Here is an 11,336-nt window from a genome sequence, read left to right on the forward strand (position 1 = left end):
CCTAAACCCTAAACCCTAAACCCTAAACCCTAAACCCTAAACCCTAAACCCTAAACCCTAAACCCTAAACCCTAAACCCTAAACCCTAAACCCTAAACCCTAAACCCTAAACCCTAAACCCTAAACCCTAAACCCTAAACCCTAAACCCTAAACCCTAAACCCTAAACCCTAAACCCTAAACCCTAAACCCTAAACCCTAAACCCTAAACCCTAAACCCTAAACCCTAAACCCTAAACCCTAAACCCTGAACCCTAAACCCTGAACCCTAAACCCTAAACCCTAAACCCTAAACCCTAACCCCTAAACCCTAAATATAAACCCTAAATATAAACCCTAAACCCTAAACCCTAAACCCTAAACCCTACACCCTAAACCTAAACCCTAAACCCTAAACCCTAAACCCTAACCCTAACCCTAAACCCTAAACCCTAAAAAATAAGCAAGCAAGCTAGATTCCGCAGAGCAGCCTGCAATTAGTCTGCCAGTCTGCAACCAATGCCACCAGTGCCCAGTGGGCCCACTAAGTAGACTCTCTAATACGGAATCAAACTGCCAGTAATGATTGCGGTGCTGTGACTCATTACCCGACTACTCGAAGGAGTTCCAAGTTGAGCCAAAACGTTTGTGTGTTGACTTTGAAGCCTCATGTTTCGAAACTTAGGCTGAACTTTGAATGAATTCTAGTAGCCTACTTACTCTGCGTATTGCTGGCAGCCTGAGGCAGAGTTCTGAGGCTCAGCTCTGCCTGAGGCTCAGCTGAGACTCAGGCTCAGGCTGCCAGTGGCCCCTCAATGTGGGTGGCCCAAGGCAGCCGGGCCTCCAAGTTGCCCCGGGCCCAGGGCCCGGGGGCCGACGGCCGGGCGGCCGGCCAGCGGCGCCCCGGTGGGGCGGCGGGGCGACCTACGACTTCAAGTTAAACTCATGTTATAACACTTGCGGAAACCTCGAAGGCTGCAAGCTATTCGAAGCAGATTCACTAATCCAGATAATACAGGCACCCCAAAAGCCCACCTTTTTTGAAGCACACAATAGAATGGAACAGGACTTTGACAGTATATGTAACATGTCATTTCTTTAATGTTATATTAGAAACACATGTTATGTTACATAGCCTTGTGTAATACAACGTATTGGCGGCCTTATGGAACATGACATCTACATTTATGTTCCACCAATCGCCTGTATTTATGTTCCAGAGCTTGTGGGACCTTGTGTTCCACAGACACTTGTGTTACTGTGTGCAATCCACTTGTGTTCTCGTGCTGCCTCTGTTTGGGCAGACCTTGATTTCTGCCCTAGGACCTGCCTGTCTCATAAATCTCGCCTTTGCACTTATCATGCGTGGTTTGCTCGCCCTGTTGGCTCTGCTAGGAAATCTTATTTGTCCTTGCCATTGCCTGCTCGGTGTGTCACACAAATGCTGCGTTTTAGAATGGGTTGTCATGTCTTGCCCAGGGACACTGGCTCTTGGGCCAGGATTCCCCGAGCTGACCGTGCTTGTACATTGTGTGGACCCGGCAGTCTAGGGGATGAGAAACATTTAGTGTTTGAGTGCCCACACCTGCCACCTATTAGGGACAAGTATTCTTCACTTTTTCAGTGTCCTACTATGTTGGAATTCTTCTGGTAGGCTGACTTGATTGGGGTTACCAAATTTATGTCAGAATGTTTGGATGCGATGCTGGGCGCTGACTCTGACGATCAGCGTCAGACATCTGATCAGCCTGAGGTGGCTGGAATAGATGTAAGCGACTGACTGACTGACTGTTCCTTAAGCTTTTGTGGAACAAGAAGCCTCCCTTGTGTTTTCCATTATGGAACACTTAACCTCTCACCACAAGACTCACAGCTTGTGTTTTGCCTGCTACACAACCACATATATCTCCGACGGCTAAGTATGACAAGATCCTCAGGAAGCATGACAGAAGCATTGTGTATGTAGTGCTTGGATGTTTAGGAGGCTTTGCAAGCTTCTTGAAATGCCAGCATGGGCAATGATAGAATTTCTGGTCTTCAAAATATGAATGGGGTGTGCAGAAATCCCAGATTTTGAGGAATGTCGATCATCGTGATGATTGTATTCAATATGCAAGTTGCTGCACTTAGCATTAGCACAAATCAATCATGAGGAAGGGTTCAGAGACTGAATCTCACTTGTAGCTAAATTTACCGTTGTCAATCTATAGATTATAAACGATATCCTACGCAGCTGCTGGCTCTGCACTCAGTGGCGGCCTGGCATTTAAATGCACAGACTCTGAAATTGGATTTGTGACTCCCCGAATGTGTGTAAGGCTGTATATTTTTCCTATAGCCTGCACACAGGGCATTGCACATGGCATCAATTTCAAATCAATTTCAAACCGGTCAGTAATTTGCGAACACTGACCATCACTGCGGGTTATCGCCACCTACCGTCACTGCTGCAAACCCGCAAGTTGCTTTATAAATTCTGTTGATTGCAAACACAGTCAGGTTTTTCGGGTTGACTGGTGCGGCTGCAGGGTGGATGAGCCAAGGCTGCGGTATCGCAAATAAGCAGTCCCGGCCCATAACAAAGGCGAAGCAATTGCAGCAACAAAGCTAACCCTGGCGTGGTTCTGGTGTCGGCGTATGAAGATTTCCGCCTTGCGCAACTGCAGCTCCGTGGCATCCGCCAAAGCCGAGTGGTCCAGCATCTCCTCGGGTGGCGCCTTCTGGGCTTTGAGGAAGGCTGCCGTGCCTAGCTCCTTGGCCCGCCGCAAAGCGCGCCAACCATCCCAAGTCTTGCACAGCGTTCAGCGTTCAACAAGTTGTGCCAAGCACAGCGGCACTGACAATGTAGATCCCATACTGCTCATATGGTGCCCGTGCATTAAATCGCTTAGCTAAGGTGCGGGAGTAGAAGGGGGCGCTTGTATTATACTCTTCCTTGTTTTGATCTGCATCATAACAAGGCAACATACCCGCTGAGAAATGCCTCACCGCCAAGACCTTGCGCCCTGGTCTGAACACCACTGAGCACCCACAAAGCTCTGTAGGCTGCAACAATCAAAACAGCCATAGCAGCACAAGTGCACTGAAGTTGCACACTCGGCTATGTAAGCCTGCTAGCTGTAATCAATACATGACCATGCTACAGCCAGAAGCGGCAACGCTCAAGCTGCGCTGAGCTCACGTCCTGTCAACTCGCACTTCTCGCACTCATCCACTATAACTGAGACACAATCCAATCTTTCATAAGACCAGCAGGCTGCAACTCACTAGCGCGTCTACAAGCAAGGTATGCGTTGATATCTTAAGAGCTCACAAGCTCATGCTCTGCCCTCCTTTCCTTGCCAGCTGGTAGCTGGAAGACAGTCCGAGGGCAGTAACCTGCAGCAACCCTCATGTAACAACGAGTGCGGCTTGGGGACATGCCGCACACCTGATTCTACAAGGGGCAAGAGGCAAAGAGGTTTACGCATTGCGAGACTGTTACCATGGGCTCTGCAACTGACATTGAGCAGTTGTGAGCTAGCAGGAGAGTGTGCACACCTGGGCCCGTAAGCTGATCGGTGAGTGCCTTCCTGCCTGCGAGGAGGAGCTTCTTGTCCTTCACCAGCTGCTGCCATACCTTCTCCAACTTGGGTTCTTGCTGAGGATCTGTGGCGCTCAACCATGCCTCCTGGGCACCTTTGGACTCTGCAGTGGCATTGGCAATCTCCTTGTCCAGCAGCTCTGGATCCAGCCGCTGGATCACAGGATCCATCTTGCGCGATCAGCAGGTCACCACCCTGTTTGGAGCCAACAAAGGTCCTTCAAAACTAGCTGATTTTTCTTTACAGATTTCTCCAGCTTGACCGATCCTGAACAACGAAAGGCCGAAGCCATGTGGCCAGTGACTTAGCGGCACATTCAACAACAGCCTGCAAGAACGTACCTGCTAAGGGTATCACAAACTTCCAGAACGCTTTTTTAACTGTGAAGTCTTCTTCGTTTTGCCTGAAATCTGCATCTGCGTCAGCCCGTCGCTCTTTGTTCGAGGACTCAAGTCTTAGTTTAGCAGTCTCGCCGTTTCCCTTGCGCCTAATCTGGCGAGGTCCACGTGGCTCGAGATCTAGGGAATTGGCCAGACCCTACTCTGCCCCAAGGCGGCTGCTAGGACATCAAGGTGCAGAGCTTAAGAAATCAAGTTAAAGTTAGCACAGCTGCGTTGAACGCTTTCTGCTGTGCACGGAGCAGGCGGAAAGCGTTGCAGCATAGCCGCCGGCAATCATGAAGGTGACAGCTCGTGCAATCGATGCAAACACTATTCAGGAGAATGGCAATTCAGATCCTTGCTTGCTAAAGCCTGGTTACCAGTGAGACTGTGAATTACGTCCACACTAGCGTCTGTGAATGCATGGGACTGGTGTGGTAGCTGCCACTGTATTGGAACGATGGGCAGCTTTCTTGGCACTAGAACAGTTTCCAAGTTGTGACTGCACGGAGCTCTCAGCACTCGTGCTATAAGATTATTAAACCTTGATGTTGTGATCGCAGTTGAACATAGCCTACCCACCTACAGGCGCCCAGAAGAAACTCGAGATCGATGAAGACAGCAAGCTGTAAGCCCACTGCTCGTGCTGGTGGAAATGTATGGCAGTGGATTCGGATGCTATGGCAGTCGACATGTTCGATACCATCCCATGGCGCTTGCAAGCTGCAGGCTCTGTCTAGAGTGACTTTGTCTCTTGACGTTACCACTGTTGTGTAATGCAGACGCGCCTTCTATGACAAGAGGCTGGCGCAGGAGGTCGATGGGGAGGCCCTTGGAGACGTGAGATCCAGCTCCTCTTTGTCAGCACGTGTCTTGACTAGCTTAATCAGCAGACGCACTATGCCAGGAGCAGACCATGATTGCCAGAACCAAGCTGCAGAGGATGGGCCCCATTGCGTGTGATTCTTTCTGTTTGCAGGAGTACAAGGGGTACATCTTCAAGATTATGGGCGGCCAGGACAAGCAGGGCTTCGGCATGAAGCAGGGAGTGCTGGTGCCAGGCCGCGTGCAGCTGCTGATGGCCCCCGGCGACTCCTGCTTCCGCGGCTTCGGTCGACGCAAGGGCGAGCGCCGCCGCAAGTCTGTGCGCGGCTGCATCGTCTCCCCGGACCTGTCTGTCCTTAACCTGGTCATCGTCAAGAAGGGTGCGCCGCCGACGGCTGACCTGCCTGTCACCCCTCTGACAATGCAGTGAACGCTAGGGTGTCCTGGCAAGTGTCTTGGCTGTGTCTCGCTGGGAGGGCACGCTCCCCAGTGCAGAGAGTGTCTGTAGTGGAACCGCCTTGCTGGTCCTCCTTTTATCATCGCATCCCTTTTGCTCCGCAAGGAATGCACTAAACAAAGAGCTGACATGGGTTGCCCTGCGCGAACAGGGGAGTCGGAGATTGCAGGGCTGACGGATGAGGAGAAGCCGCGCATGCGTGGCCCGAAGCGTGCGAGCAAGATCCGCAAGCTGTTTAACCTGAGCGGCGACGACGACGTGCGCAAGTACGTCAACACCTACCGCACAGTGAAGGAGAAGGACGGCAAGAAGCACAGCAAGGCGCCCAAGATCCAGCGGCTGGTCACCCCCCTCACCATGCAGCGCAAGCGCCACCGCCGCGCCATCAAGCGCGAGCGCATCACCAAGGTCAGCTGCGGCCTCTCGCTATCCCTGCTTTGGAGTGTCCACCTGGGCTCAGGAGCTGCATGACCGGCCATATTTATGAGGGAATACGTGAGCCTTCTGTCAATGCCAAGCTGGCTTTCTGTGTTTTCTTATGTAATTCTGGGCAGCGCGTGCACTAGGAGGGACGCTGTCAATTGGGGATGTGCCTAGTCTTTTTCAACAGCCCAGCCCTCCCTTCAGCACCAAATTCACTTGCCAGAAATGTGTATCTGGTATTGAAAGGGCATGCCGGGGATGGGACCGTGTCAATAGTGTCTGCAGCTGGTTTGAGAGTCTCCTAGTGTGTACTCGTCCTCTTCCTGCCGCTGTGCTGACGGCGTGTCTGCTGTGCTGCTGCAGAGCAAGGCTGAGGCGCAGGCGTACCACAAGCTGCTGGTGTCGCGGCTGAAGGAGCAGCGCGAGAGGCGGTCAGAATCGCTCGCCAAGAAGCGCGCCATCCGCCAGGCCTCGCAGGTAAGCCACTCAGCCCTGACAAGCTACTGCTTTGTCCAGTTCCAAATGCTGCAGGGTGCAGAAGGCTGCATATGGGCATGCTAGGATGTTGTTCTCAGTGGATGTTGTTCGATGACAAGTCATGCCTCTGTGTTTTCTGTCAACATCTCAAGGGACATGATTGAATCTTTTCCTGATGTGTTTTCGTGCTGTGCGCAGGCTTCCAGGGAAGTGTCACAGGCCAGCAAGTGAATGGAGTGAAACCGTCTAGAGCTTGAAGCTGAGGCACAGCGTGCTCAGAATGCTGAACTTAGGAGAAAGTGTCAATATTTCTGTGCCATCTGCATTAGTCTGCTGCTCCATTGCTGGGCAGCTGCCCCCAGATTCAGCTATGCTTCACAGCCTGTCGGGCTCTGCGACAGTGCTTATATCTGAGTTTGATCTTGCGCAAAGCGCAAATAATGTATCCAACGTGGGCGCGGGCTGACAAAGCTTACAGCCTATAGCCTGTAAGAAGAACAGGGGGTGGTAGTCTTGATCTGATGGTCACTGAAAGTTGCAACAGTCTGTCATACATATGGAGTCATTTGCTTACTCGCATGTCACAGTCAGCTGGGAACTAGCATATGCTCGGTGCAAACATTTCACTATAACAGCTCTCCCACGCCCACATCTTCGTGCCACATTGCATGCGAGCTTGTCATAAATCACTATTGTTACGTATATGCTTTCAAACACAATTCCCTGAATTGTATCTTGCGAAATAACAATAAATTCACGTCGCTCATGACCTTGACTTGCATCTCTCAGCTATGCAGTCTATGCTTTGAAATTGCCAAGGCCACCTCACGTTGTACAGGAAGGGACGGTGGTCGAATCTGTTGTCATCTGGAGAATAGCTTTCTGCATGGTACGATGGCGTCAATGTTGTAGTTTTGTGGCGGTTCAGGGAGTAGTACTTGAAGAAATTTTTCACACGCTCTGCAATCAACTTGGGAGGGTACCTGCAGACAAGCAAAACATCAACTCTGGCTCAAATTGCTCTGCAATCTTTCAGGGGCTCGTGTAAATTGCAGAGGTTGTTGCCAGGAGATCACCTGCCCTCCCATTCCACAAGGAGCCGTCGGAACATTGAGACTGGCCCACAGCGGCCAATCTTTCTAAGGCGGCCATAAATTCCCAGCTCGTCGTAGGTCATCCCCATGTCCACCTCATCCAGCTGTCACAAGAAGAATTGAATTGTGATCAGACGAGCATCAAGCATCACATGAGGAGAAGCAGCAGGTTTTTGCAACCCAACCGAACAACTAGACAAACTGGAAGGGCAAGCTGCGTCAGCGTTGCTGAAGACTGCAGGGTCCCAAGCTGTGATAAGATCACCTGAGCCGCCACATTCTCTCGAACAGGCTCCAGCTCTGCAGTGGGGGGGGCAGCCTGCACGCGCATGAGCTCGCTGTAGCCAAGATTCTCTGCCGCCCAGACCAGAAACTTGCGCAGGTCGTTCTTGCTGATCGCCCCAATGGGGTTCAGGTCAGCCGATGAACAGTCATACCTGCACAAAGAAAAACCCATCTTATACCAACATCACTTGTCAAGTCATTGATCCTTGCAACATGCACGGGTGGCCTATCAGTAAACAGTGAGTCAATTATGTAGGGGCAGCATGAGGCAGCGCACTTGGTGAGGTAGCCGCGCAGGCACTCGTCAACATTGGCTGTGCCCAGCACCAGCAGGAAGCCTGAGCGGCCACGAGACCAGGGCCGCAGCTGCGCCAGAAAGAACGCCAGCACCATGCGCAGCCGCGCCTGTATGTTCTGCAGCGCCAAGTTCTCTGCAGTAGTGCCTCCGTCCGCCTGGCCATCACAATATACCATCTCAACACAGCGTGTACTCTCCCTGATGGTACAGCTGCTAGGCCCTCTCCCAAAGTACTCTTTGTTGAACATCAAGACCACCTCAATCTACCTAGGGAGGGTGATGTTTCAGATGCAGCATCTGCTACCGAACAGAGTGCGCTGGTCATGGGAAATTGTGCAGTACCCGGAAGCGGGGGGTCCGGCCGACAATGACTGACAGCAGCTTCGCCATTGCGTCCACCACCGTGTCAATCTTCACATCCAGGTGATCAGCACCAACCTGTCACACACCCACATGTCCCATCTCATTCCACTACAAGCGCAAGAAAGAGTTTTAAATGGCATTTCCCACTCAGCGAGGACAACAGAACACACCACAGCAACACACCTGCTGCGCCAGAAGCGTTGCGCGGTCCTGAGTCTCCTTGCTGCTGTTCACCGTGCCCATAAAGACAGTAGTGAGCAGCCGCCCTGCTAAGTCTTCTCCTGTGCTCACGCTCTCTGATGCACTATACTGCCCCACCCGCCGCGCATCCTCCTCCACCTTCTTGTCCCCTGCCTGCATTTCTCATTATGCTCGATCTAGCCAGGCCCTGAAAACGTTATTCCACGCATCGCCCGACAACAAGCATGTGCTCATGGGAAGGGTGTGCATGCCATGCTTGATGACGAAGCGGCTGTACCTTGACGGCCGCCACGACCTGTTGGCACATGCTTCCAACAATGGCCGCCACTGCCGAGCTGTCTGCGCCGCCGCTCAGCGGCAGCAGGAACCCAGACGCGCCAGAGCGCCTCAAATAGTCCCACAGCCAACATGCTGGACCTGCACACACCTTCCCACACTTTATCACACCCTCATGGCATATCACATGTGAGATGTTGCATGGGTCAGCTGGCTGTTAAGGAAGCCTCACCCAGGGCTATCTCCTCTTCGGGAACATGGTAGCGGGGCTCAATGGGGCCATTTGGAACGACGCCGGCCTCATCGGGGCAGCACAGGTCGAAGTCCACGGGGATGGTGGGCACATGTGGCGCTGAGCTGGCCTGTTCCTGCAGGCTACTGACAGCCCCCCTGTAGGAGACCACCTCGTCCAAATCCACTGTCGCCGTCACCACCTCCACATCTCCCACTGCAAACTGCGACCCCTGCACCCACCCAACCGTTGCCAACCTCAATCCTAATGTAGCTTCTCCTTATATTCGCAAGAAGCCGCCAGGAGAGTTGTGTACATCACAGAGAGATGCATGACGAAGGCACTGCCACCCATGCTAAGGTGCATACAAAGGCAGCATAAGACTGTCGTAACACTTAATTGGCTTTTGAGGGACCGCCAGTGAAAACAATACCTGCGCAACGAGTTGGCCATTGATGGCGATGCAGGCACAGCCGTCGTAGTAGAGGCGGTTGCCATCGCAGCCCTGCTGGTTGGCGTAGAGATAGACGCCGCCCGCCTTGGCTGTGCCGCTCTTTATCAGGTCCAGCCGCTGGTGCAGCTTCCTCAGCTGCTCAGCACAGGCAAGCAATCGATACTTGTCTTCATGTTTCTTTGAAGGTATGCAACAGAAGCAGCCCTTTCATGCTGCATTGAAGGCTGCCAAAATTGTACATCCGTTTGAACTCGCAAAATTCAAGCAACACACAATCAAGCTTGGGCACGATGCTGGGCATTTGTACCGCCCTCCGCCAGCCAGGGCCAATCTGAGACCCGTGAATCCACTTCAAGTTAAGTGCCATTCCAGGACGGGGCTAGTGAAGATCTGGTATCCTGCCTGGTGGTGGCTTCCGCTGCCATTCGTGATGATCTCAACGCCGGACAGGGCGAGGGCGATGTGCGGCGCGGCAGGGGTGAACAGCTCCTCGCATGTCTCAGCAGCCAGCACCGCATCGTTGAGGGCCAGCGCTGCGTCGCCGAATGGGCAGGTGCGCTGCCCAGTGACCTCTCGGATCTCTGGCGGCAGGCCATGATCCTCCACCTCTCGCGCCCGCTTCCAGCTCTTGAAATACCTGGACTCCCTGCAAAGAGCGGGAGCAACGCATCTTTTATGTTGTCATCTCACCAGGGGCCCCACGCGCCAACCACAGCACATTTCTTCGAAGGTCTTTCGAGTCAGATTAGCTTACACTGTATGACCACAAGATGGTGACCCACTGTAGAGCAGGCATACCAGCCACAAGGACACATGACACATGTCGGATCATTTTAGAGAACTGGGGTTCACCTGTAGTTGCCGTCATCTGCCATGGCCAGCTTTGGGCGAATGAACAGGACCTTGCCGTCCAGGAGGAAGATTCGGCAGTTGTAACGCACGCCTGGAAAACATCAGCATACTCAGCACCACACTGCTTATGGCTGTCCATTCTGAATGTGCCAAAACAATGGCTGATCTGTGTGGGCTGACCTCGATGGATGATGGGCAGGCCCACATCACAGAGGATGTCCTGGGTGTGGCCGCCCCTCAGCAGCTCAGCCACACACTCCCAGCTGTGCTCGACTGTGTCCAACTCCTGGAAGTGGTCCTCGCATCCATATGCTGGCAGCTCCAGCTCAGGCCCTTCAACAAAGCATCAAAAATAGCTTTTAAGATACTTTGAAGGCCCCCTGGAGCCTTCGGGGAACACACACAGCGTGACTTCCTTGAGGATACTGCACGGGAAGATACATCGCCTCTGCATTCTTGATGACAAAGCAATCACCTCCACGGTAGCGTGCGCCCAGCCGCTTTGCCTCATTGATTGAGTCAATGACCCGCTGAAGGTTCCCACCAAAGTCCAAAGCCCACTGATTGAGATTGCAGGTCGCAAGAGTAGCTAGGCGCCTCCTGGTAGAGCAGGTCCCGCCCCTTGCAGCGCTTGGGCCTGTGCAGTTGTGAGAAAGTCTGGACTCTATTATCCCCCAGCGCAGATCAGATCGGAGCTTAAACATCACTTTTAATTATTCTAGCTGAATGGATGTTATCAGAAGAACCAGAAACCAAATCACCTACCCGTCTGCTGCTCACCTGCGGCCATCCTGGTGTGCTCTCCTCGGAACTGTCAGCAGACTCAAAGCAAAAACTTGTTAAGATCCTAAAAGAGGATAATACTGCATAATTTAGGCCTCGGCGTCCTAAGTGTTGGGTACACGTTCAAGTCCACAAAGCATGATCGAGATCACGTCCTGAACAGATGGTCGCCCAATCCCTGTTTGCAAACCCAATGCAGTGAAACTAAACCTATATAATAATCTTCGCGTGTGTTGAAGTTCACTGGTGAGTGCATTTGCCTCTGACATCCCGGGAGAACGGCACGTGATGTTGACTCATACTGGACATGCTTGTCCAAGCTGTTTGAGATTCCGATACATTCATAAATGAACTCCATTGCAAGATGGGTAGCT

At 52.4% G+C, this 11,336-nt stretch overlaps 3 protein-coding genes across 3 annotated transcripts; 1 reads left to right on the forward strand and 2 right to left on the reverse strand.

The window, feature by feature from the left end:
* Positions 1-737: 737 nt before the first annotated feature.
* COCSUDRAFT_63336 (hypothetical protein) lies at positions 738-3,732 on the reverse strand (the record flags this gene model as incomplete). The annotated part of the gene is made up of 4 exons (XM_005647426.1): positions 738-902; positions 2,591-2,731; positions 3,292-3,356; positions 3,519-3,732. 4 exons carry the CDS (start codon positions 3,730-3,732, stop codon positions 738-740), a joined length of 585 nt encoding a protein of 194 aa, XP_005647483.1.
* A 416-nt stretch (positions 3,733-4,148) lies between these two features.
* COCSUDRAFT_23673 (ribosomal protein S6e) lies at positions 4,149-6,635 on the forward strand. The gene is made up of 7 exons (XM_005647427.1): positions 4,149-4,244; positions 4,506-4,570; positions 4,725-4,782; positions 4,922-5,147; positions 5,376-5,632; positions 6,011-6,124; positions 6,323-6,635. Exons 1-7 carry the CDS (start codon positions 4,239-4,241, stop codon positions 6,353-6,355), a joined length of 759 nt encoding a protein of 252 aa, XP_005647484.1. The 5' UTR covers positions 4,149-4,238; the 3' UTR covers positions 6,356-6,635.
* Positions 6,636-6,887: 252 nt separating this feature from the next.
* On the reverse strand, positions 6,888-10,883 carry COCSUDRAFT_15714 (glutamine-dependent NAD(+) synthetase with GAT domain-containing protein; the record flags this gene model as incomplete). Its single annotated transcript, XM_005647428.1, has 13 exons — positions 6,888-7,107; positions 7,201-7,322; positions 7,484-7,655; positions 7,781-7,956; positions 8,144-8,239; positions 8,348-8,518; positions 8,643-8,782; positions 8,874-9,105; positions 9,307-9,465; positions 9,703-9,973; positions 10,180-10,270; positions 10,360-10,512; positions 10,655-10,883. The coding sequence occupies 13 exons, from the start codon at positions 10,881-10,883 to the stop codon at positions 6,888-6,890; spliced, it is 2,232 nt and encodes a 743-aa protein (XP_005647485.1).
* Positions 10,884-11,336: the final 453 nt, after the last annotated feature.

Source organism: Coccomyxa subellipsoidea, assembly GCF_000258705.1.
Source record: "Coccomyxa subellipsoidea C-169, whole genome shotgun sequence".
NCBI classification, from domain to species: domain Eukaryota; kingdom Viridiplantae; phylum Chlorophyta; class Trebouxiophyceae; family Coccomyxaceae; genus Coccomyxa; species Coccomyxa subellipsoidea.

Excerpts from the sequence above, each read along its gene's own strand:
- COCSUDRAFT_23673 (XM_005647427.1), top strand. Across the intron at positions 4,783-4,921 it reads ATGGGGAGGCCCTTGGAGAC|GAGTACAAGGGGTACATCTT; the intron begins GTGAGATCCAGC and ends TTCTGTTTGCAG. Across the intron at positions 5,148-5,375 it reads CCTGGTCATCGTCAAGAAGG|GGGAGTCGGAGATTGCAGGG; the intron begins GTGCGCCGCCGA and ends CTGCGCGAACAG.